This window comes from Limulus polyphemus, unplaced genomic scaffold, assembly GCF_000517525.1.
Source record: "Limulus polyphemus unplaced genomic scaffold, Limulus_polyphemus-2.1.2 Scaffold3642, whole genome shotgun sequence".
NCBI classification, from domain to species: Eukaryota; Metazoa; Arthropoda; class Merostomata; order Xiphosura; family Limulidae; genus Limulus; species Limulus polyphemus.
Genome location: NW_013669252.1, coordinates 31,975 through 59,135, shown reverse-complemented (window position 1 = coordinate 59,135; position 27,161 = coordinate 31,975). Strand labels below are relative to the sequence as shown.

The following is a 27,161-nucleotide window of genomic DNA, read 5'->3' as shown; positions in this document are numbered from 1 at the left end:
TAGAACAACGGGTAAAAGTTAGTAGTTAGTGATGAGTTGGCCGACGCGTTTCGAATGCATTCTGCATCCATTATCAAGGCTGAATGTTGTGTAAATTGTGATTACTGTTGGTGGATATTTATAGGTATAGGTAAGCAGGTGGTGAATGAACATACAAATTTGTTTACTTCCCTCAACATGTAAACATGTCTAGTTAAATTTAGTCTTTCGCTCAACCTCTAATAATATGATAAATTTATATTTTTAATACTAGTTTCCCTCAAGCTCTTATAGTATGATAAACTTATATTTTTAATACTAGTTTCCCTCAACCTCTTATAGTATGTTAAACTTATATTTTTAATACTAGTTCCCTCAACTTCTTAAGAATAGTATGATACTTATATTTTTAACACTAGTTCCCTCATCCTCTTATTGTATGGTACTTATATTTTTAACACTAGTTCCCTCAACTTCTTAAGAATAGTATGATACTTATATTTTTAACACTAGTTCCCTCATCCTCTTATTGTATGATACTTATATTTTTAATACTAGTTCCCTCAACTTCTTAAGAATAGTATGATACTTATATTTTTAATACTAGTTGATGAATACCAGTGATGCAAGAAACACCCCATTTCAGCCCTTTTTTGTACTGTTATGAAAACTTGTGAGCATTTTGATTAGTTCAAAAAGGATGTGTTTGGCACACTATTCAGGCCGGTGACAGACCAGACCCCCATACCCAGATAAAGGTACTAACGTCTCGATATAAATGTTACTTATGGGGAAGTTAACTTGTAAATGTAAGCGTACTAATTGAGTTTCGTGTTCTTGTGATTGTTTATCGCCAAATACAAAGTTACATCGTAAATGTGGGGGTTGCACTATGAACAAGAGGAAAAGAAAAAGGTAATGATTTTGATGGGAATGAGATTGAATTTCAGGATTGTAGTGATGCTAATGAATATCAGGATGTTGTTGATGATGGTGCAGTTGAATCTCCAGTTTTGAGTGATACTGATGAAGTTCAGGATAACCTTGATGTAGCTGTCACTCCTGTATCTTGGAAACAATAGAAGCCATAAACAGAAAGCTCCAATCAAAGCTACTGGTATTTGTGATTATTTTGGTTTAAGATTCCAACTTAACTAATAACTTACCTGGCACAGAAGTATGCCTAAATGAACATCCTTCATGCAGTTCAAGCATAGTGGTAGACTTTTGCTTTTATGGTTCTTCAGTGCATATGTTCAATTATTGTACCCAATGATCCTAATGGATTATTGGTTTCTGTTTTAGACTATGGTAAGCAACAAAAAGAGAATGAGATGACAAAGTACTACAAAGCTTGTTGAACTTACAAGAAGCCCTGCCAGAGAGAAGTACACAACAGAAAGTACTTTTAGCTGCAATGTCAAATGCTTGTTCTTTTGAGAAAATGAAAGCAATAATGATAAACTTTGGAAAAAAAGCATTCAACACAGCTCATTGACATTCAGGAAAAGAAATATAATCTTCTGAAAGAGATGTACAGCATTACAGCACCTCGTCTGCCCAGAAAGCTATAGAATTCATGTTGTCTCCCCAAAACATAAAACATTTTCTTGGGATTCAAATACCTTTATTATTGATGGCAAAGAAATTACAGTCCCAAGGTTCACACGTACAAGAATTAAGGAATACATATATTGTGACTACCTTGAAGAATATCCACTAAGAGACAACAGAATTTTCTATTGGTCAGTCATGAAGTGTTTCAACATGTTGACTTCATTTGACAAAAAAACATAAAAAGCTGTGGATTTTATTGCAAGACACATTGAAATGTTACAGCATATTGACTGTGAAGAAAAACTAGACATTTCTCTTAAAGGAATAGAAATACAGTAATTGATAATTTTATGAAGTATGAGCTTGACAAGGGACATATCAATACAACCATTTCAAGAAATCACAACATCCATTATGCATTATATCATAATACTATTTTGTACATACAACCAACTTTTGTGCATTGCCAACTTCCTTTTCAGATTATTCATTTTATAATGGACAATGTAAATGAAGAATATTATGATTTATTGAAAGACTGTAAGCACAAGTTGAAACTATGTATGTGCAACCAAATATGTGTAACAAATCAGCAAATTAGACTGCTCCATATTTATCAAAATTTAGCAAATGACAAAGTATTAATGGTGCCTGATTACAAGATGAAGTATGAGCCAGTTTATTTTAGAGAAAAACCATAGAACATTATGGTAAGAAGGGTATGTTGTGGCATGGGTGCATGATATACACCTGTAACACTGAGTCTGAAACAAATAAAAATATGCTGGATTACAAGGTCTCATACTATGACCATATCTCATCAGGAGATTCGAAATAAGACTGGATTGATGTGTTATCAATTTTCGAAGGCATAGTAATAGGACTACAAAAGGACTTTGTGCTTGTGAAGAAAATTTACATTCAGTTGGACAACACCAAATGCTATCAGAATGGAATGTTGCTACTTGGAATACTCATCATTTGTTTGAAGCACAAAATTGCCTTGAAATTGCTCATACATACTGAAGCGCAAGATGGTAAGGGATGTATCAATGGTCATTTCGCCATTGCTTTGATGTTGGTTATGAATTTCGTCAACATGGGCATCAGTGTTATACCTCCGAAGGAGCTATACTCTGCATTATTGAGCGGTGGTGGTCTAAAGAATACCGTTGTGTTCTTATTCACTCTTTGTCAATCTGTTGTGGGGGCTTTAGTGGGAGGGATTCCTTTGAGTTCTTTGGCAACCTCAAATGATTCAATGAAGCTATTGTGGGTGATAATGAACTGTATATCTATGAATACTCTAATATGGCACCAATTAAAATCAATATTAGTGATTTGACAAAACCATTGTATATCACAATTCAGTGAGATAAAACTGAAGTCAGCAGTGAGAATTTAGACGACACTAAAAACAAAGATTCTTGTCAAGTAAATGACATCATTGATAAATTGAATGATAAAGACTTCATTACTGATGATACCAATCAGTTTGAATTTACTGGGGAAATTACAGGCTGCTCATTAATAAGCAGTAAAATGGATTATATGCCTGCAAGACAACAGGTGAACAGAAATTCAAAGCAAGGAAAGCAAAAGTTGGGAATGTGCACAAAGTGTCGAGCAAAAAAGTTGCCATGCAGGATACATGATCGATACTTGGCAGGAGCCAGAGGATGTTGATGAAAAACACAATGTCAAGTGTGTCAAAGATGGTTCCTATCTGTTAAAAAAAAAGAAATTAATTCATGCAAAGGTGCTAGAACCAGCAGTGACTTACTCTCTAATGGTCTAAAGTGTGCTGTTTCTCTTATCGATACCAGTAGTGTGGATTTTATTGATACAAAATAACAATCAATTGCTGAGTCCAGAAGCTCTTTGGATAATAATACTGCTGATCACATAGCAATTCAAAACATTAATGAATATATGTGGGAGAGATTTTCACCGAGATGGGCTAAGCAACCGGGCTATGGAAATATCTATGTGCAAAGGTATATCAAGCATTTGAAAACCACATTTACAAAATGTTCATGCAAGGTGTCATGGTCAACCACAACAAAATGGGTCCAGGTCATATGTTGGAAGTCTTGCTTCAGAAGTATCCTGATAGCTTGGACCTCTCATCGGAGACTGAAATTTGTCAACACGTCACTGCCTTAGTAGCACAGTACAAGAAACATGGGTCAGTTCAGACTGTTCACAGTGGCATTCAGAATCCCTTTAGAAGCACTGTGGTAAACACGGTTCTGGAATTAAACCTCACAATTACATCTATAGTGGTTTTAGCAAAATTCAACATCATTCATATGGGTGACTAGGAAATTGCCACTTATCCAACTGATGCTAAGGATAAATCATTTGTCTCCTAAGTGAAGAGTAAACATAAAAATATAAGAGTGCAAAGCATCAATGAAAAATAAACTATTGGTTAAGTCCCTTATCTTTGGTTACTACCAGGGTTCATGCTGTCTGGTAGTGCATTCAATCGCTTATAGTTGTATCACTTGTTTTTAAAACTCAAAAACAAATACCCAGATTTAATTATCTTGACTAGTTAAGCTCTAAAAATACCTCTTTGGATGTTTCTGCATTGACACTTTTCAAGCCAACCCCCAAGCTGGTATTAAAGAATGTTACCCAGACTTATGAGGGGTGTATAGTTTTCCTCAATCTCTTCTAGTATGATTAACTTATATATCTTTAATAATAGTTTTCCTCAACCTCATAAAGTATGATAAATCTATATTTGTAATATTTGTTTTTTCTCCAAACCTCTTATGATATAAATTTATATTTTGACAATAGTTTTCCTCAATTTCTAGTACATTAAGCTTCTATTTCTACTACTTCTGAATTTTCACCACATATTGGAACTTCTATCTTGTAGTCTTCAGCATGTTATAGAAAAATCATAATTGTCTTTATCTAAAACAAACACATTAATATGTTCTACATCCAATATGGTAAAAAACAAACACTGATAAATATTAAATATCTCTAAAAAGATTAAAACTTGAGATTAAATTTTCAACTTCATATCTTTAAATTTTTATGAAAATAATAACTTTAAATTTCACAAAACATCTGCTAATTAATGAAAAAGTTAAAAAACAATCATTGCACATAATCTATATATATAAATACAAGTATAAATGTTATAATTATATTGAAAGTATAATTGAAATATATACAGAATTTCAAAATACATACAAAAAGCATACATTATTTCTTATCAATCATATCTAAAAAATCTTACCACTATATTATCTTCTATAGCAGAAGAAACACTACTATCATCGAAGTAATACCATTGTCCAGTGTCTTTGTTTTTTCCATATGCAGTATCTAACCAAGAAGACAAAATAGTAATGTAATTTACTACCACCACAATGTACTGTTGAGTCTATAACAAGTTTTTTAACATCTTGAATCTTGAACATGCCAAAAGATCAAGTATAATACAGTAGTAGCTAATAGGAACCCTAAATTTAGATTCAATGTAACATATAGTGGAAAAAAATAATAATCATAATATTACATCACTTATTCATTAGTTTGTTTTCTCTGAAAATCCTCACAGGAGTGTTGTATCATATATTGCATTCTTTCTCAGATGACTGAAGTTTTTAATCGATCTTGTCACAAAATACAACACTTGGTGATCAAAAGTTGATCCTTAATTCTAAAGATTTTTGTCTTTTGATGTTACAAACAATGATCCTGAACTCACTCAAACTTTTATTTTATTCATGTCACTACCACTGGTAACAATGATCAAAAATAGCATTTTATTAATAGGTAAGTATCATTTAAACAGTGAATTTATTCTTATATTGTAGAGATTTCTATTATCAGCATATATCCAATGTTTTTCATCTAGAACCTACAAGCTATCTGATATTTATACTTTATCAAATTTAGTGGGTTATCCTATTCATAGAACTCTTGAAAGAAATCTTATAAAACCACTTTTCACTAATACTAGTACTTGCAATAAAGTTATGACATCTAGATACTAATCATTATCGTGTTTACTAATCTAAACAATCACTTAAGACTAATCACTAACTATTTACTAATTTTCCTCTTTGGTTGTTAGTTATCAATTAGTTTTGCTGTTAACTCTCTTGCTAAGAGGTCAGTTGAATTGACCAACTTCGTAACCGTCTTGTACTCGTCATAGCTTCCATACTATAACTTTTATTACACTTTGTGTATCTTCACAAAATCTGTCAGACGTTTGGTAAACATTACAAGTATGTTGTAAACAAAAAAATCACATTTTTTAATGAAGTATTTTTTTACTAAAGATGTGTCCGTGAATATATAAATAGTATTTTTGTTAACTAGTCCTTGTGTAAAGTGATTTTCACGTTAAGATTAAAAACACTTTTCTTCGTCTCAAAAATCTCAATTTTTATCCACCTAATCTATAAAACCTTCTAAATAAACTTCAAACGTTTTTCTTCAGTAAAACTTTATATTTTATGTTATTTTCTCTACCCTAGCTTTATACATGATTGGTCAATTTGACTGACCTCATAACCACCAAAAAAAAATAAAAAAATCTAAATTACCCTTTTTTTCTTTATAGAACATAACTTCAAATTTTAATATGAAACTACATTTGTTTATCCTAAAGAACACAGAATAATAAAGTGCAAAAAGCACACAAGTATTTCATAACTATCACAATTTTCCTGGCTTTCTAACTATATAACAAGAGCTGTTAAAACTTCATCTAACCTCATTGATGTGTTTCTCATGGGAATCAGGCTTGAACGGAAAGCAAAACTGACAATTCTCTTTACAGGAAACAACCTAATGTCATTTGACAGCTGAAAACCTTGGCTTTCTATTGGTTATAAATAATATAGTACTGAACGTCAGAGAGAACTACTGGTAATTTCTGAAGGACACGATGTGACAGGTGGGCATAGAAAGAGGTATCTGATTGTCAATTTCATGGCTCTGTAACCAAATAACATTGAAGGCTATGAAAATTGTGCTTTGTCTGAGTGATGATGATATTATCAGGAGTAATTTACATTAAATTTTACACTTCTTGGAGAGGTGGTAAATAAATTAGTGAAGAGGGGATTCATAGAGAGCAAATGCCACAATTCTCACAGTAGAGGAAACTATAGATCTTTTTTTAAATATTGCCTTATAAAAGTAAGAACTTCAAACTTAAATACTATTAAAATATGGATTATTAGCTACATTTGTATGCTATATTTATTGGTATATCATGAAAAGAAAGTAGTAATTAAATTCTGAATGTAACTCACTAAAACCTTATGACATGCACAGCAAAAGATGCCTGTGGAGAGAAGGTTTATCAAATATCATCCTCAGGAGAGCCCTGAGAAAGCCCTGGTTTCGGTCAGTGTCTCTCTCAGAACTCTCCTTAAAATAGTAGCAGATTAAAAGCTGAAAAATAAGGTAAAAATTAACTGGCAATGTCCAAAGAAGAGTCCTGAGAAAACCCAGGTTCGATTCCTGGCTCCTGTCACAGTCTTTCTCAGGAATCCCCTTGAGATGGCAGCAGATTAACAGCTGAAAAATAAGGTAATTGTATAGACTGCTAACAATCACAATAAATTCTCATTCTAGACAATGAAATAATAGCAGAATATATCTCAGAGTTATACAACTTTCATTAACCTACTTTCCACAGTTGTTATACACAAAAATAATTGGACAAAATTTCTGAAACGGGAACCATCCTTCATCCTCAGCAAACCTTGATGCATATATCTCAAAATGTATTACAGGTTCTTTTCAGTTCCAAAATAACTTTTGCTACTCAGTCTAGCCACTTCACATATACACAAAATTTACCAGTTCTGGTTTGATGGCCACACCTTTTGTATATAGCATTCAAATAAAGAAAAAAATTCTTTTGGCAACATCCATATTTTCTTTGTTTAAAAAATATATCTAATTAAAAATTTCTAATAGCTTACTATAAATTCTAAACAATTTCTAGCAAAATTTACAAATAAAAACATATAGAACAAGTTGGTAGAAAAACTATTTTCTGATTGTATTAATTTCATACTGAATGTTCAATTTTCTTGCCTAGGATAATGTTTGGATTCATATATTTTGCCCTTATCAGGAGAAACTTTAAATCAGATTGGCAAAGAGTTTGAGCTTATTAATAAATATGATCAGTTCAGTGTATATTTCAGCTGGTTTAATTTGATAAGGGTTTTTGAAAACTTTAACCCTAACATTCCTAGTGGAGCCTACAGGGACCTATAGGGTTTTTAAATACATTCTTCTAAGCTATTGATGTACTAAATTGCTTCTTGGTCCAAAAGTTTTTTGGTTACATGATAAATGTTACACAAAAAATACCATCAATAGTATAATTCAATCGACTAATGACTGGTAGAACTTACTATGTATTTTACATATAAAAACAAGTGATTTAATACAATTTTCTTGTAATTTGTATACACTAAGTGTTATAACAGGCAAAAACATAAGATTACTCAAAATGATGCAACATGTGTACCCCACTTGTAGTGAAAGGTATGAAACAAATTAGTAATCCAAGGGTTAAAAGGGATGCTGCACAAACTCGGGGTAATTACTGTGGCAGAAACTCAGGATGGCCTCAAAAACACCTTCTCTTTAACTACAATCTAAAATTTTACTGTTCTTATTCATTTGTTATTTCAACATGACATATAATGTTTTTACAATCCTGGGGAAGTTAAAGAAGCAATTTCTTAAAGTAATAACACAGTAAAACCTTCCTTTCATATAAATTATTAAACTACAAAATGGCATGTGCAATGCAAAGAAACAAATTATCATCATACTTTAAATCTGACAACATCTCTTTGAATTATTCTGAAACTTTAATAACCATTTCTAAAATTTCTCAAGCACACCACAACAGAAATGACCAGTAAGCCAATGATTTTTAATTAATCTGTTTTCTCAACATGTACAATCATAAAAAGAACAACCCAACGTATGTGAAGAAGTGAAAAAAAGCTTTCAAGAAGATTACTGATGTCCTTTAAAGTATTTCATAACAAGATTGATTTATGGCATGTACTCCTGAACAGTCTGTTCAGAATGCATTACATTCCGATGACATTTTGGAACTCAGACTAAATTCTTTCCAGACAGATTGTCTACTCAGCAACACACACAATACTTTCCTGTTGTTTTAAAACCATTTTTTCCCCCTCAGATATTTCAACTATTTAATGCTAATTTTACATCATTATCATTAAACTTAATGTACAACAAGTTTACAATGGGATTTCTTATGCTGGCAATAGTTTCTTTTTTCACAATCTAAACATAATGCTAAAGTGCTAGCTACTAAAGACCACACAAAAACATTGATAAACTGTGATCTATAAATATATTATGAGTTCTACATATTTCTGCTGAATGGCAGAGATTTCCTTGTTTCTGAATATTACTAGTGTTCTAATAAAACTAATAAAATCAAATTAAACAACACTGGATGATAACTATAAAAAATATATTTTAAATTGAAGATAAAGAATGCATAAAATATTAGAAAAGGATATTGTATATACTCTTAGTAAAACTTATGGTATATCCTGTTATATTTACAGTTCATATTTTGTTACAATACTGTGACCACTGAAAGTGAAATTAGCCTGCAAGAACTTCGAATAGGTTTGCTTCTGCTACTGTGCTTACAGAGTTCACCACCCATTCCACCTAAACTTACAAGTGTTTCCTAAACCACCCTTTCCCCCAAGACTCTACAAAAAAGTGTCACACCACTAATAGCAGTTGAGAATAAAGCAACACACACATACAACAGTAAATAAAATGACATGTGAATATATTTTCACTTGGTCATCCATTTGAAATTATTTTAATAAATTTTACTGTCATTGTTTATATTTTTTAAATAAGTACAGAAAAGTGCAACTGTTTTAGTAACAACAATGACTCACACTGAGCACCATATACTGCACACCTATACTTACAGTGTCCACCACCCATCCCACCATAGTGGTTGGCTACGGCTATCAGGTCATAAACTGCAGGTCCGTGATTTTGGTTGATAATATACTTAGCCATGTTTAATCCCCTATTAAGAAAAAACTTCATCTAGTCAATCAAAAACCTTAAGTAAGAATAAGACTACAAAATTCATGAAAATACAACTTAACGTATCATTTTTATAAATGCATGTTTACCTACTAACAGACACATTTTACTATGTCAATAGTCAAAATAATAATTACACTTCTTTCTCTGTAGTATGGTTACTAGAGAATATATTCACTATATTTATTTCATATTTAAATAAAATAAGAATTTTTAATACATTTGAATTAAATTTATAGGTGAGACAAAAGGCAAAGATGTAACGTTTATGAGATTACTAAATTTAAAATGACTGATTTTGTCACATAATAAGACTATCTTTCACAGAAAAGCATGTTGACAGTACAGCAGTAAGTCAATAGATATGATGTCTTATAAAATTAAGATGTAATAAAAATAGAGAAAAACAAACATTATTAATATCTGAAAACATCTCCAAAACAGAACTAAGAAGCTGTTCTGTAAAATCAGTTTCACACCCTTCTAATCCAGAGGCTATACAGTAAGGATTAAAAAAAAAAATCAATCTGTAAATTTTATCAAAACACAGTGAAAATAACTGAAATTAGCTTTCTGAGATTCAATATTTCACTTTCTAGTCAACAAATTGCATTAACTAAGATAAGTTAATCGATATACACTTCTAACAGGAAGGTCTAAAACTAATTATTCACTGTTGGAAAACTTAGGTTGCATAATAAAAACAATAATTGTAGAGATTTCTTTACCAGGCTACAAATTCAAATAAATGGTCCTTCTTTTTACACTGTTCAAGTTAAGTAAATAATAATTAGTTTTTGTATGTTCTAGCTGTAACAATACACAATTACTGTTATTACATAATTTCAATGGAATCGCCGAGTTAATTTTTGTACAGGTGATGATAGTCAAGTGATTGATAAGAAAAGTTACTTGGTACCATAAATTTTGAAGCCCAATAAATGATGAGAAAACATTTGTTAATAAGGTGTATAACCATCTGGATACTGATACAAATCATAAATTTGTGTGGCAAATTAAAAAGTAGTGGACACAGCAAACGAACTTTTACACGTGCTGTGGCCTATATCTGTTGTAGCCCTAGTATTGAGTGAAAGAACTAGTCATTATTGGACTTGACAGACATAGCATAGATGTCAAATGAGGACTTATTCCTCCTTGCTTTCACTCGCAAGTCCTTAGAATATACTTTATGACCTATTAAAATGGCTTATGAATAGCTATTTAAAATTGCTTATTAATAGCTATTTAAAATTGCTTATTAATAATTTACCCACAATGGTTTAGTAACTCCATGACTTGCTAAATAAATGAACTGCCAACCAAATATTTTGGTGGCAAACTGTTTGTGTCTTAATGTATTAGACTCTTACTTTAACTTTGAACAGAGTTAACTGTGTTGTAGGAAAACATTTCAATATATTTGACTAAACTAAAAAAATTTAGATAAAAAATATGTGAACTTACTTGACTGGAAACTCCACCAAGATGTCCAGCTTGTCTCTCCAGTAACGGTTGTATGAAAATCGTTTTAAGTGGATGATGAGAACACGAGGTAGAGACCAAAGGTCAAATTTTTTGGTAGCCTGTTGATGTTTCTTGCAAGTTGGACAGTACCAGGGATCATCAACTCCTAGCTTCTCGGTTGTAGTGAAAAGCTCAAGACACTCACTCAACTGGATCACATGTTTCTTCTGAGACAGTTTTGTGTTGACTGATTCATGTACTTCATATTCCTGGATCATGGGGGATAAAAAAAAAGTGCAAACATTTTTTTTCTTTCTTTCTAAAGGCATAAAATGTTTAGTGTATCTATATAAATAATAGTACTGTTTATTGTCTGTCCATGTAACTACTTTGCAGAGTGTGGGTGGATCTTCACCAATTTTGGTATGGAGGTTCATTGGGTCCATGCGGTGGTACATACAAATTTTCGGTTTTGCATTTTATGTTTTTTTATGGGCATTTTTTTTACCCCTACTTCGCCCCCTGTTGATGGATCTTCACCAAATTTGGCATGAAGGTTAGTTGGGTCCATGTGGAGATACATGTAAATTTATGGTTTCACATCTGCAGTTTTTAGGGGTGTTTTTGCATTTTTTACAATTACATATAAGGCAAGCAACCTTTCATGAATTTACAAAACTTCCATCCAGGGGACAGGTACTCGAGCTAGTTAATAATGTTTTTAACTGTTTAAATATTTAATGTTCATGAAGGTTCCAAACTGAATGTTTAAGATAGAATATTTCATATTAACTATTATTCATAAAGATAAATTTCTTTATACAAAACTAAGACATTTATAGTAACACTACACTCTGAGTTATTATATTAATACACGTTCTTGATAAATCATATCAATGTCGTAAACTGTTACCTTAATTACCTCAATACAACTGATAAAACACAGGTTTTTCCCTCTTTTTTTACCTTTGCTTCTCTGTCATCATAAAATTTTTCTCTAGCCTTTGGGTGCCAGTCTATTGCCACATATGTACGACCTGAATCACGGGAAAAGATATTGAGAACAAATAAGTCAGATCAAAAAATTAGGACTAAGACATTTCATTATTTCCCCCTCATGTCTTACTTTATGTGAATTTACACTGAGGTTCATGTATTACCCCCATTTCCAGTACATTTCTTTGCAAGCAATACTTTTATATAGTCAACAGATGGTGAAAGGTTTGTAAATAATACAACTAAATCCATATGTGTCCATTTTAATAAATCACAAGATTATGTTCCTTATGCTAAGTAAGTTAGTACTTACTTCCAAGTTTCAGAGGCTGATCATTATTTTTGAACCTTTCTACTTCAGCATTACCATAGGCGTTAACACTTAAGAGAGAAAAGAGCCTCTGGTACCCAGTGGTGCTTTCTTCTGTCATTTCTGCTTCTTCTAACTCATCCTGCTCATCCTGATGTTCATTTTCCAATTCATCTCCATTGGTCATTTCAACTTCTGCACAACAAAATGTAATGTTAGAAACTTAATATTAATAAACTTGTAATTGAAATATACAATAATAATGAATGATAAAACACACGAATCAGTAACTTACTGAAGTATGGAAGAGACCATGAAAAATTTACAAATTTATCTACAAACTCTAGAAGCATCAATTAATATTAGTTCACAAAGTATATAATAAGAAATGATAAATACTCAAACATTAAATCATATAGCTGTTGCAACTCAATAAAGACAAAACATGTTAGAAAGAAATAAAATACAAGGAAATGACCAGCATTTCTAGCAGCTTGTACTGCTGGAATAACAAAAACAGGGGCAAGCAGCACATGTGGATTTTCTCAATTTTTTACAAGTCAGTCTAACTATGCAAATAATTCAAAGGAACCAATCAGCTAGAATATCTTTAACAGGTAGGATACACAACACTGATGAAACTAGGTATTATTATCTTTATAAGTAGGAATATTTAACAGAACAGTATATATGAATAGTTCTACTCACTTCTCATTTGATATCCCCCCCCCCCAATTTGATAAGCCATTTGCTTTTGCCCTTTCCACATGCACCAGTCAATATGACTGATCTAGAAACTGTGAAACTATACGTCCCATGACTTTAAATCTACCGAGATTATCTTCATGAAATCTGGAAAACTTTTAGTAAACATTACAAGTCTCTTGTATATTAAAAATCTGATTTATTAATACAGTATTTTTTATCAAAGATTTGTCTCTATGAAGTCTTTACTAAGTGAGTCTAAGTCAAAAGTGATTTTCTTTCTAAGAATAAAAATACTTCTGTTATCTTGCATAGTTTTAGAACCTCTTAAATGAATAGTTTTTCTGTAAAACTATACATTTTATCTTTTCCTTTCTCTACCTCTAGTGAAATTATCAATGCATAACCAAAAATTTAAAATTAGAAAATAAAAGGATTTTTATTCTTTTCTAAGTACATCATATGTCACGACATTTTCAACTTAATTATCTTCATAATTTCAACTGGTAACCCTTACAAACCCATATTCTTTTATGTTATGGTTTTTATTGCTTGTTTTTTTATACATAAAAGTAATAAATCAGAGTGGGACCAAAAGTAGTTTCCTCATACACTTATGTATGTTGGACTGCAATCTATGTGAATTGTCACTCATTTCTTTTCTCTAAATTAATTTTCCAAACAAAAATTAATGTAGCTTCCAAATACACATTTTAGAACAGAAAAAAATATATCAGGCACTAGAACAGAATGTTCCAAAACTACTGTAATTTCACTGGCTAACTTTAAGTAGTTTAAAAATATTCTGTGACTGCTACAAGCAATGATTTTGGTTAACACACATCAAGTACTTCTCAACTACTGTCTTTTGCTGACAATTTCAAAAGGAAAGTTGTAAGCTAGAAATAGAAGAGAAAACATGTCCATCAAATATGGACACACAGCTTAAAAAACTATCTTGAAAATTATGGAAAGATGGGTAAGGCTCCTCTGACAGATTGGACAAATTTACTGATATCTCAGCAAATGGAAAAGATATGATGTTTAAACTTTATATTTGAACTTGTCATTATTTATAGTTTGTGTTTTTAATTATCAGACACTATAAGAAGCTATATTATTGAAGTTACACAGTCTTTAGAGCATGTGTGTCACACAACAGAGATTTCTTTTTTAATATATGTCTTTTTGAAATTACAAAATTAAAACTTAGATAATATAAGCTACATTTTGATGCTAAGTTTACTGATATGCACACTTCTCAAATTGACAATGCCCATATAGAAATTGTTAAACAGAAGTTTATTTTGAAATGTAAATTAAACTTTGAATATATGTATGTATGTATGTGTGTGTGTGTGTGTGTGTGTGTGTGTGTGTGTGTATATATATATGTGTGTGTGACACAATTATTCAGCCATGCCTCCACAAAAAATATAATAAAAAATTTGCAAATGAAAAGCTTTTCATGGTTAACATATCTTACATACATACACATATACTAAAATATATGTTAAGATAAGGTTTACATTCACTGATGCTACAAGCAATCAACAATGACGAGACATATGTTACTGAATCATTCTTTTCAACTAGTTAGAATAATTTGAAGTAAATACCAAACTTGTTTGGAGCTGGACTATTAGTGAAATATGCTAATAGGTTAATCGTCGGGCGCTGATAACATTCAACTAATCAATTATTTTGACGAGACTAATTTTTCTCCTTTTCAAACTACCCCTTTTTAATATGATAAATACAAGTCAGGATTAAGTTACTTTTTTAATACTAAACTGTTTTAGATAAAAAATTATATATACAACATGGTACAAAATCTGTAACAATCAGCTCTTAAAATCATTCCACGGGTTTTTCCATGGAGATTTTCACAAGATTACTAAATGTAAATAAGTTAATTCTGTAATATAATAAAATTAGTAAAGATTTTTGTCACAATCTGTGATAGTTATTATATACATTAAAAATACAAATACACTTTGATTCTACAAAAACAGATAGTAGAATGTTCACTATTTGGCAAAAAAAAACAACACTTGTGATGATATTAGATGCCCTCTTTGTAGAGATTACAATTATGCATAAGATGGAAATCAAAGTTTAATAAGAAATATCAAAGTTGTGGCAATACCAAATTATACTTAATTAACAACATTTTGGAACATTTTTCCAATTCTATGAACAGCACATAAAACTTAAAAATTAACAACTTTATAAGTATAAAAAACAATTTTAATGTGAAAAGTTGTCAGTACTAATGGAGGTTAAAAAGGACACATAAAAATGATTAATGCATTTACATTTTACAGCAAAGGCTAGAAGAAATTATAGAAAGACATTCATGCTGATAAACCAATAAAACATACAACTTAAAGCTTACTGTATTAAATAAGCAGTGTTTAAAACACACACGATGACACTTATGTTTTCCCTTTTCAGTGCTTCCTAGCTAACTAGCGCTAGTTGTAACTAAACAGGAGTTTTGTTTGTGTAAATAGGTTAAGAAGATATAGGTGTTATATAAATGTATTTTGCAAGTCTTCTATTGCTCAGTGGATTATTCTGGATCATTTGTTAAATAATATGTGACATCCAGTCCACTTAACAATAACGAATAAATTTCTTTCTTTAATAACATTCTATACAGGCTATGTTAACTGGTAAGCCTAACTTCTCATACAACATTTAAACAGTAATTCTAAAATTAATGTATGCCTAAGTCACAAATAAAGCTCATCTCAGTCGCTTAAAAAAAATGCCTTTCCTAATCGATCAATAACAAATATGCTGATTATTTAATTTCTGTAGTGCATATTGGTGTAACTTCAATTAGTTGATTATTTTTGTGACATTAATAAATTTGGTCATAATTGTAATTAATCAATAATTTTACAATATACTAATTGATATTCCTAGGTAATCACTACATTGACTGAGTTAATTGCACAACCTACAGTTACCAGACCAGAAATATTTTACAGTCTCTCTTTTTATATTATTTTATAATACTGGGAAAATGTTCTCACTAGTTTATATGCTTCAAAGACAAAATATGCAAATCCAAGGACAAATTATGTTTCGTATTTCTAATTTCAATAAATATATTTTTATTATAATTATTAACTTTACTAATCATACTTTGGAGTGATTAAAGTCAAAGTGAACAGTAGTCCAACTCGTATAATAAGCTGCATAAACTTGAAGTTTAAAATCTCCAAAATTAGACCATTAGTTAAGATTCACACAAAAAGTTTACAAAAATTTAATATAACTTAAATGTGACAAGTCAGAAATATAAACACATACTTTAAACTAATAAAAACAAACAGAAAATGGAATATAAGACAACAAGGAAGGTTTGGCTATACCAATTTTCAAGTTATTACTTTTAGTTAATATTATTTTTCTAATTTTTTTGGGGGGAATTTTTGGTATAAGTCATGACTGATGAACAATTTGGGAAGTTCAAAGCTTACTTTGGCATAATTTCTAACAACTGTTTTTTTTTATAGTTTAACAAGACTTTTGGTATTTTGTTTTGCATTTTTCATTTTAAATTACCGCGATATTTCAAAATGATTTACTGAATCTAAACTTCCATTTTCGATTTTGTTAAAGTTGTTTTGACACCAAATCAAGCATAATTAAAAACAAAATTGAACTATAATTTTTACAAAAATTTATTTTTTTACCTCCATTAACAATGTCAGCTTCATTGTCATTCCACCACTCCACATTTGGATCTGGCATTTGGACAAATCGTCTAAACCATGAAAAAAGAAAAGAGGTATTAATTTAATCACCAACTGCCTAAGAAATATACCCAAAAAAACAGAGAAAAAAACAACCAGGTAACACCTAGTTTATCAAAGCAATATCAAAAATTATAATATTTGTTTTTAGTCAATAAACAATTTTGACTAAACTGATTAAACAACAATTTCACTGTTATATCAGACATTAGAGCTTGGCAATTAATGGAATTTGATAACTGATTAATCACTGGGCTCATTAGTTGATTACTTTCAACTAATCAATTATTATCACAACACTTAGATAGTGATAATCAGAAACATTAATTTTAATTAGTTGATTATTTATGCGACACCAATTGATGTTCTTTGGTATTTGACTTAATTGCTTAATCGAAGTAATCATCCAGCCCTCAAAGATATATCACTGAAAAACTAATTTCTGTTACATGAACAAACACTAACTGCTGTCAAAAACCACAGTAGTAATTTAGTCATTTGATTGGCATTTTAAGATTTTGTTATTGTATTTAGAATTTATTTCACAAAGCTATACAAGGGCTATTTGTGCAGAGCTACCCCAAATTTTGAACTGATAGACTATAGGAAAGACAGATAGTCAAAAGCACCCACCATCAGCTCTTGTCTGATCAAATAGTGGGATATGAACATCACTTTTATAGAGTACCCAGGGCCCCAAAGAGTGGATATATATTTTGCAGAAACAGGACACAAGTCATAAATCCTTGGATTCACAGCTTGGGCATGTTATCCTCTAAGCCCATGTCCAGCATTATGATTTCAATTAGTTGTAATAAAAGGTTTTGAGCAATCATGATACAGAAAAGCACTATAATTTCTAAAAAACAAAAAAATCCTAATTCACAATTTCTGGTAATATCAAGATATTTATATCTATCCATAGTATGAAAATATCACAACCTGACAAGACTACATTTCCACTTTCTTAACCTCATTTCTCACATGAAGAAATTTTAGAATCTTCCGAGGATTACCTAGGGTTTCTTGTGCAATACAAATGTAAAAAAAAATAATAATTTTGAAATTTCATAATTTCTAACAATTTAATTATATTATAAGCTTTTAAAAGCACCTATTTCTCAAAGATGACGTTTCAATCTAACAAAAAAACTACTATTCAATCATCTTTCAGGGGAAAAAAAGTTTTGGCAATTTATAACCTATTTAATTTTGTAACTTGGTGTATCACCTATGCAGCTTTTATACATTTTTTAACTATCTATACGAAATACTTTTCATTGGAAGTGGAATATTTTAAGTTTATATATACTTTCACATGGATGCCTATACAAAGATTTTGTGAAACAGAAACTGTTAAAACTACCAGTCTAATTTTAATGATTTAAACATAAATACAATGCAAGAATTTTTTTTAATATAAATTATCAATTATTCTAAAAAATATATTTAACGTTTTAACAGGATATATCCTTGGGAACTGCTGGAGGATAAAGATGTGGGAAGCATAAGTGCTTAGGATTTTATGTTTTTAAGGCTCACATTTATACTTGCACTAATGTTTTTTAAATATTTCAATTAACTAAATAAATAGAGTTTATTTTTAGATTACAATAAATAGCTTGTATTAATACGAGAAGAATACGTAGATTCTCCTAAACTATATCTCTAGGTTAGTCTTAGCAATTTTTCTATCATTCTTGTACTTTCTTTCAACCTCCATCTGTCTATGTTAAAATATGATCCCTTCTTCTTCTTTACTAATAATTAAAACAAAAAAGAGAAGGGAGAAATAAATTTATTACAAGTTTTTATAACAGTCTACAAGCCTTTATGAAAGACTGCAGATTGTACTTTTTCTATAATGGCCAACAGGGCTTAATGTCCATTAGGTTCACTTTAAGTTCAAACTAGGCCTATGTCTTTTCTATAATAAAGACTAAATAAGAGTAGTAAATTACAGTGACTAGTTAATTAATAGGGATATTCCATGATATGAAATATGTGTACTGAAAGGATAGAGAGAAATAAGGAAAAAAAAGAACTGGAAAAGAGGGAAAGGGTAAAAAAACAACAACAAGAAATTAAATCTAAATCTTTTATAATGATACGTGATGTAAAACTTGTTCCAAGTCTTTCTTATGCAAATAAACAGTGCTACTAACATAATATTTTCAACTGATTATAGTCAGTATATGGCATAAAATTTAGTGGTTGGTCCTCAGATGGATTGCAGAAAGCAAAGCAACTAAGTAATAAGACCATCATTTGGATATATGAGCCAGGACAAGAAGGGGTAAAGCTAAAAGAAAGCTGACAAGTTTGCAACAGAAGAATCCATTATCAAATCCACCAAAATTCTACTAGCAAGATATTGACCACCTCTACACAAGTAAGGTGAAAGCAACAACCATGGAAGTACTATATGGTTTGCCTAGGGAAAACAGAAAATGGGGGAATCAATAGGACAATACACAACTAAAAGTCACTGTAACGACAGCAAGGGAATTCTCATCAAGCTCCTGCTAAGCAGCCAGTTTGCACAGGAGTGGTCAATGTCTATTGATGCAAGCCCTGGAACTATTACCTAGTAATCAATATGTTAAAGGTACCTTTCTATATCTTAACATTTTTAAAGGAAATAAAATTTCTTCATGTGTTCGAACTGCCCAACTATATGACATCTTCTAGTTATTTATTAAAAAAAAAAAGAGTAAAGGAAAATAAATTTATTGCAACTATTTTTATACAATCTACAAGCCTTTATGAAAAACTGTAGATTGTACATTTTCTAATATGGCCCTTTAAGTTCAAACTAGGCCTATGCCTTTTCTACAGTAAAGACTAAACTGTGAAAATTTAATAGGGATAAGTAACATGCCAGTTAAATACACCTATAACAGGCTAACTATGGAGAAATAATACACCAGTTACATACATCTGTCACAGGTCAACTATGGAGAAATAATACACCAGTTAGATTTTTCAATGGAGAAACCTTTTTCTGAATTATGTATATGCTCATGACTTTAGACTGATTGTTTTCACTTTACATCTGTGCTTCAATACTATATGATACCATTAGTAGACTCAGGAATAAGACAGTTTGTTTGGTACCACTTAGAAGACAGTGCGACCAGTGGTTTAGAAGGAATTATGTGACACACACACACACAAAGATATTGAATCTTATTATATAGATATTTCAACAAAAAAGTGAAGCAAAGGACAGAAAATGTAAAGAACAAGAAGGATATTACACCAAACGAAATGAGATACTTACGACATCTTTTTAAAGATGGCATCATAAAGCATGGCATAGGTACATGTTTTTCTTGGTATAGGTACCAACAGTGGCTGACCAAACAGCTGATGACTGCTTGTATTATGGCTACTAGACCCTGCTGATTTTATCCTGTTATTGAAAAATAATTAATTTGGACATGTCATATTGTACTTCACAACTTTTTCTAAAAAAAAAAGATGATTAAGCTATTATCAAATTAACCCTACATGAATAGCATCGGTCAACTGGACCTAGTATGTTAAATACAAGAAAATCAGAATTATTAATAAAGACATGTATCTGAATTTACTTTAGTCAGTCTGACTCAGATTATTCTGAGTGCAAGATGATTTTCATGCTAAGAATAAAAATACGTTTTTTCATCTTTCAGTTTTCATATTTCATTTCACTGCCTCTAAAACCTCCTAAATGAAGACAAAAATTTTCTTCTATTATAAATAAAACTTGTTTTATCTGTTATTTTCTCAACCTTAACAATATATGGGCTCAGTCCATTTGAGCAACCTTGTAACCACTACAAGGAAAATTTGAAACAAGCCTACATGAAACTTTTTCTTTCTAGAATGAAGGCAGATTGTAAAAATAAATTACAATCATATATCTTAAACACCCTCAGACTCATAAAAGTATAAATTATTTTTCATTTAACTCTTTAAACCCATAATTCTTTGCATGTTCTAGAAGCCAGAATTATTTTCATGTTATCATAATAATTATCACCATACTTTATAAAATTTCTGGTCTATTTATAAAAGGTGGATAATAACACAGTTTGGATTTTTTATTAGTCAAAGAGACATTGTCACCATCAGATGGGTAAATTGGGATTTTTGGTCAGATGCTAATAGCATCCTCTCGGATTTAAGGATTTAATTTTTTTGTTTTATTGCTTTTTGAGCCATGTCTAACTGCCACAAATAGTAATAATACACACAGTGGGAGTGCAGAGAGTTTAGGGTGAACAACGTTTCAGGTTAAATCAAGTGACATCTAACTACATATATTCTTTGTGCATTCCTCGAGGTGAAAAAAAAATTTTTCCCACTTAAGTTTTTTTATCTAACATAATAACTTTTTGATTTTTACATTTTAGTTAGTTCTGTTAAAACAAAATATATCAATAACTAAAAAATACACCTTAAGAATAAATTTAGCACTTACTTCAGGATAGAGGCCTTTTTGTGCTCCGAAGCCAGTCTTCGTGTACTCTAAATTTTTCTCACTAAGTTGGTTGTCCAAAAAATAGTGTAGTTTTTCAAATATGCATTTTAAAACACAAACAGTAAAACACAATGCCCCAAAACTACTTGAATTTCTCTGGTTTTATAACTAACCCATAAAAAGGTTTAAAAAATTTCATTACTTACTAGAGCACCAACTTTGGTCTTCACTCAATAATATCTGCTTGGGAATTGGTGTCTTTTACCAAAATAAATTAACATCATAATCACATAGATCACAAAATTACCTTTCTATTGGTTATAAACACATACCACTTACAAATAAGCATGAGTAGATAAGTAACTTCTAAAGCATGAAGAGTTGGGAGGAGCTTGTGGTGGGTGGTTCTTATTTTAAATTCTGGCCTGTCAATATCTATAGTGCATCTGAAACTCATAATAGAAAATAAAATCTAAAACTGAGAATTCAAAGCAGAGATGCATCATGTGTCATATAAAATTGAAAATTTATTTAGATGTTTCAATATTGAATTAACAAATTAAAACATATGTAATGTTAAAAATATGAATCATAAACTACATTTTAATGCCAAGTTTATTGACATAAATTGATAATAAAGTTGTCTAATTAATTTTGAATATAACAAGTTGTGGCATGCACACTTTGACCCACCCATCCACCCAACCCATGCACATGGAGTTAATTAAGTTATAAATGATCAAAAGCATTTATTTTTCAAAGATACCATTTCAAGCCAACAAAGAACAACTGTACAAACCATCACCTGTAACAGGTAACTGGACAAGCTGCACCTCTGTGCTGCTTGTATGGAATTCAACTGAGTGTGAATGGCTATGTGTGGTAACACAGTACAGTGTATACAGCTCAGTTGGTTACATTACCACACATTGTCTTATGTAATGTTTGTATACATATATTTGGGCAGGCAGGGATTTGCAATAATAATGAATGCCAATAGCACAAATATTTAGTGAGATTAATTTCTAGTATAGATGCTTACAAAAATAAAACTAACACAGCTGTCTGAACTTCTCACCGATAAACCTTCGGTATAAACTAAAACAAACAAATTTATAAAATCAAACTCAGAATTTTCATCGTTAATCGTCAGTGTTGAAACACTGACCCACTGTTGATTACGCACGTATAGGCCTAAGGCTAATGTTAGACAGACATGAATGGAGTCTAGGAAATACAGAAAGCCTAGCTACCATGAGAAAATTGGGAAAATCCACTAATTAAACAAAATATAATAATGATAAACAGATGATTCTCCAAATTCTTCATGCTTTTGAAATCACTTATTTGCTTATGCCTGTTTGTCAATGGTACAGGTTTATAACCAAAAGAAAGTTTATTTTGTACTGCCTGGTTATTTTTACCAGTAAAAACCACTGTTTCACAAGTAAGTTCTTGATTTCCATAGACTGAAGTCAGTGCTCCGAAAAGTATTGGAATTATTAAACCTATTTACAGCTTAGTTAGAAAGCCACAAAACTATAAAATTTTAAGTATATCCTATTCAAGTGCCCAATATATTTTTTTTATTCTAAAATGCATACCTGCTACTTATATGAATTATTTTTTGGACACAGAACTTTGTTAGAAAAAAGAAGACTTACAAAACAGGAACCCATGTCTAAAAAGACCTCAAGACTAAGCTAATTGTTAAATTTCTTGTTTTATGTATATTTGTCATTGTTAAGCTAAGAAATTTCTTAGATTATATATAAAAAAAAAAAACTTAAATGGAAAAAATTAAAGAAAAATTTCTCCTTGAGAAATGCATGTAGACTGCCATGTGTTGGTGTTTTGTTTCATGCTTTTATAGTTTACCTAAAGCTTTCACCACTCTCAACGAGAGAATTATTGTTTTGTTATGATAGTCAGACACAGTTTAAAGAAAAATGAAGTAAAAAAAATTAAATGAAAGTAGTTGTGAAAAAGTTATGGGTCTGAAGTTGTTAGAATAAATTATTGTAACTCTTATAATTTGTAGTCATTCTAAACAAATAAAAGTATTTTTTATTTTATTTCCCATTTCTTAACTTTTCCGATTAATGATTTCCTTACAGTCAGTTTTAGGCTACAGATAATAAAAGATAAGGTATACTGTTTTACTGAAAAAACTTCTGATGTTCATTTAGGAGGTTTTAGATGTTATGCAAATGAAATATAAAAACTATAAGATGAAAAAAAGTATTCATGTTATTAACATGAAAATCATCTTACACTCAGACTGAATCAATAAAGAGCTTGAAATTCACAGACAAATCTTCGGTAAAAAGGTTTCCAAAAAATATTGAAAAAGCTGAATATCAAAAAAAGTATCATAAATGTACGAAGTGGAAGAGCTGGAAGGAAAAGTTCTGACACATGATGATAGAAGAGAACATGGCAACTTTTAGAAGCACATTTTTTTTAAAGCTTTAGTGCATTGCTGAAATAAAATTATTAAGAGTGAACTTAACATCACCAAACATAATATAAAATTATTTTCTCAATGATGCAATGGGTATTAATATACACATTTTCTGTGTTTATTATGTTTCAAACTCAATCCAGGGCTAATTCTAATAGTTCTAGCATACCTAAAAAGATGAATTTGTCATCATCATGATTATCTTTACTAAATTTAACATTAATATGACAATCATTTCACTCAGACGTTGCAAGTTAATGAATGTGCATACCGTTTCTCTCTCATACAGACAGGTAGAATTAAAGTACTGGGGTCGCTAAAGCTTGAAACAGTGACTTCATACCTGAAAAATACAAAAGTTTAAATAAAAAATACATCTTTAAAACCTTTAAATATATAGTACATCTGTAAAACTTTTAAAAAAATCTGTAAAAGTGTTAATAAAGAACTCACCTGGAACAATACTGAATACTTACACAAATATTTCATCTCTGTCCTGAATATTGTTCACTCCTTCATCTTGTTGGAATATTTTATGAAGCCGATGGTTATGCACATCTGTCACAATCAACTGTGGAGAAACAACACACTACTATACATATCTGTAACAACCAACTTGGAGAAACAACATACTACTATACATATCTGTAACAACCAACTTGGAGAAACAACATACTACTATAAGTACATGTAACAACCAACTTGGAGAAACAACATACTACTATACATATCTGTAACAACCAACTGTGGAGAAATGACACACCCATTATACTTATCTGTAACAACCAACTGTGGAGAAATAATATTCTTCTATAAGTATATGTAACAACCAACTGTGGGGAAATAACACACTACTATACATATCTGTAACACCCAACTGTGGAGAAATAACACACCCATTATACATATCTGTAACAACCAATTGTGGAGAAATAACACACATATTATACATATCCGTAACAACCCTCTGTGGAGAAATAACACTATTATACATATCTGTAACAACCAACTGTGGGGAATAACACACTACTATACATATCTGTAACAACCAACTGTGGAGAAATGACATACTACTATAGATATATGTAACAACCAACTGTGGAGAAATAACACACTACTATAGATATATGTAACAACCACCTGTGGAGAAATAACACACTACTATAGATATATGTAACAACCAACTGTGGAGAAATGACACACCCATTATAAATATATGTAACAACCAACTGTGGAGAAATAACACACCCATTATACATATCTGTAACAACCAACTGTGGAGAAATGACATACTACTATACATATATGTTACAACCACCTGTGTAGAAATAACACAATACTATACATATCTGTAACAATCAACTGTGGAGAAATAACACACTACTATACATATCTGTAAGAACCAACTGTGGAGAAACAACACACTACTATACATATCTGTCACAAACAATTGGGGAGAGGTAACACACACATTATAAACATCTCTAACAACCAACTGGAGAGAAATAATAAACACATTATACATATCTGTTTGCCATTTTATGATCACTGTCTTGCTGAAAAATGAATTTCCTCCACAATGAGTCATGTTCTTTGGGAAAGAGTGTAAGGATCATAATCTGATATACTTGTCAGAAGTCAGGATAATTACAATTTTGTGTAAATAACTGACACCATTGGGTGAGATGGAGCTACAAGTTTGTTCTGGTCCATCACACTTCACTATAAATATTCATGTTCACTATGATACTGTTATCTGTTGTGGAACAATTAGTACTTTGATTTATCTGCAAAGAAACAACTCTAGCTTTGCTGATTCTACTGTTTGTATTTTGTATTCCAATTTCCATTTCAATATATATATTTTTTGCTTACCTCTTATTATCAGTAGTTTATTTCACAACTACTCATCCAATGATCCCATTACTTGATGATTATCTTACTGTTCTCAAGGTAACATTCACTCCAGTGTTTAAAGCAATGTCTCTGATAAGATCTGTACTTGATTGTCACCTATCTCTTTAAAAACATCTCCCGAGATACTTAACTTTGAAAATTTCTATTAACTAGCTATAACCATGAGTCTTGCTTACATTTCCCTCTGAAACATGGAATTTTCCCACAATTTTCACCATGATGTATCCTTAACCAGCCAAAACTTTGATGCCTACATGTTTGTAGTACAATATTTCAGTCTGTGAATGAAATGACTGATATCAAACTACTATTACTACTTGACACAGTATGACTGCATGTACTTATATAGGCTTTATACAGGTGTGGCACTTTCTGATTGGTTGGATGATGACCAATCACAATGCAAGCTATCAACATGACTGTACTTTGGTGCAGTACATTTTCACAGAATAAAAAAAAAAGTGCCATTCCCATAATATATGCCTTTTATATATACCCATTTTTTGGTCACTGTTTTTATAATTATTTCCAATACTATACAAGGTGGAACATAAGTGTGATTATACAGTTGTTTAATTTTTAACTACTACCTGATAAAAATAATAATTAAATTGGTTTGACTGTATTTATAATATTTCCTTAGTAAACAAGCATGTAATACCAACTACACCTATCTGGCACTGCCCATGTTCAGCAAATGTCAAATAATAAAGTTTTTTACTGTAGTAACTTTTTCCCCACCCGGTATGTCACAACCAATACAGTAAAAAACTCAAAATCACAACTAAAATAAAAATAGAACTAAAATAGAAAATATAACAAATACAACTTACAAAAGCAATGCAGAGATTTTCTTTAAACAAGGTACATCATGAGAAATTTGAAGTTTACCTACCAAGAAGAATGTTAAGTTTACCTACCATGAAGAATGTTATGTTTATCCGCCATGACGAATGTTATGTTTACCCGCCATGAAGAATGTCCAGTTTACCTACCATGAAGAATGTTAAGTTTACCTACCATGAAGAATGTTATGTTTACCTGCCATGAAGAATGTTATGTTTACCCGCCATGAAGAATGTTATGTTTACCCGCCATGAAGAATGTTAAGTTTACCTACCATGAAGAATGTTATGTTTACCCGCCATGAAGAATGTTATGTTTACCCGCCATGAAGAATGTTATGTTTACCCGCCATGAAGAATGTTATGTTTACCCGCCATGAAGAATGTCCAGTTTACCCGCCACGAAGAATGTTCAGTTTACCTACCACGAAGAATGTTAAGTTTACCCGCCATGAAGAATGTTATGTTTATCCGCCATGAAGAATGTTATGTTTTCCCGCCATGAAGAATGTTATGTTTACCTGCCATGAAGAATGTTATGTTTATCCGCCACGAA

At 30.9% G+C, this 27,161-nt stretch overlaps 1 protein-coding gene across 3 annotated transcripts in view; it reads right to left on the bottom strand.

The window, feature by feature from the left end:
- LOC106469753 (ubiquitin carboxyl-terminal hydrolase 15-like) overlaps positions 1-27,161 on the bottom strand; it is a 47,078-nt gene that overhangs the window by 2,484 nt on the left and 17,433 nt on the right. For 2 of the 3 annotated variants that reach the window (XM_022398309.1, XM_022398307.1), the window contains exons 12-20: positions 24,320-24,414; positions 24,115-24,186; positions 20,195-20,326; positions 16,852-16,922; positions 12,440-12,631; positions 12,097-12,167; positions 11,131-11,399; positions 9,540-9,643; positions 4,799-4,887 (exon numbers count right to left, since the gene is read on the bottom strand). In XM_022398309.1, the coding sequence (XP_022254017.1) occupies positions 4,799-4,887; positions 9,540-9,643; positions 11,131-11,399; positions 12,097-12,167; positions 12,440-12,631; positions 16,852-16,922; positions 20,195-20,326; positions 24,115-24,186; positions 24,320-24,414 (1,095 nt within the window). Of the gene's footprint in view, positions 1-2,991; positions 3,789-4,798; positions 4,888-9,539; positions 9,644-11,130; positions 11,400-12,096; positions 12,168-12,439; positions 12,632-16,851; positions 16,923-20,194; positions 20,327-24,114; positions 24,187-24,319; positions 24,415-27,161 lie in introns of those variants that run through there. The other variant, XM_022398308.1, reaches the window with a different exon arrangement.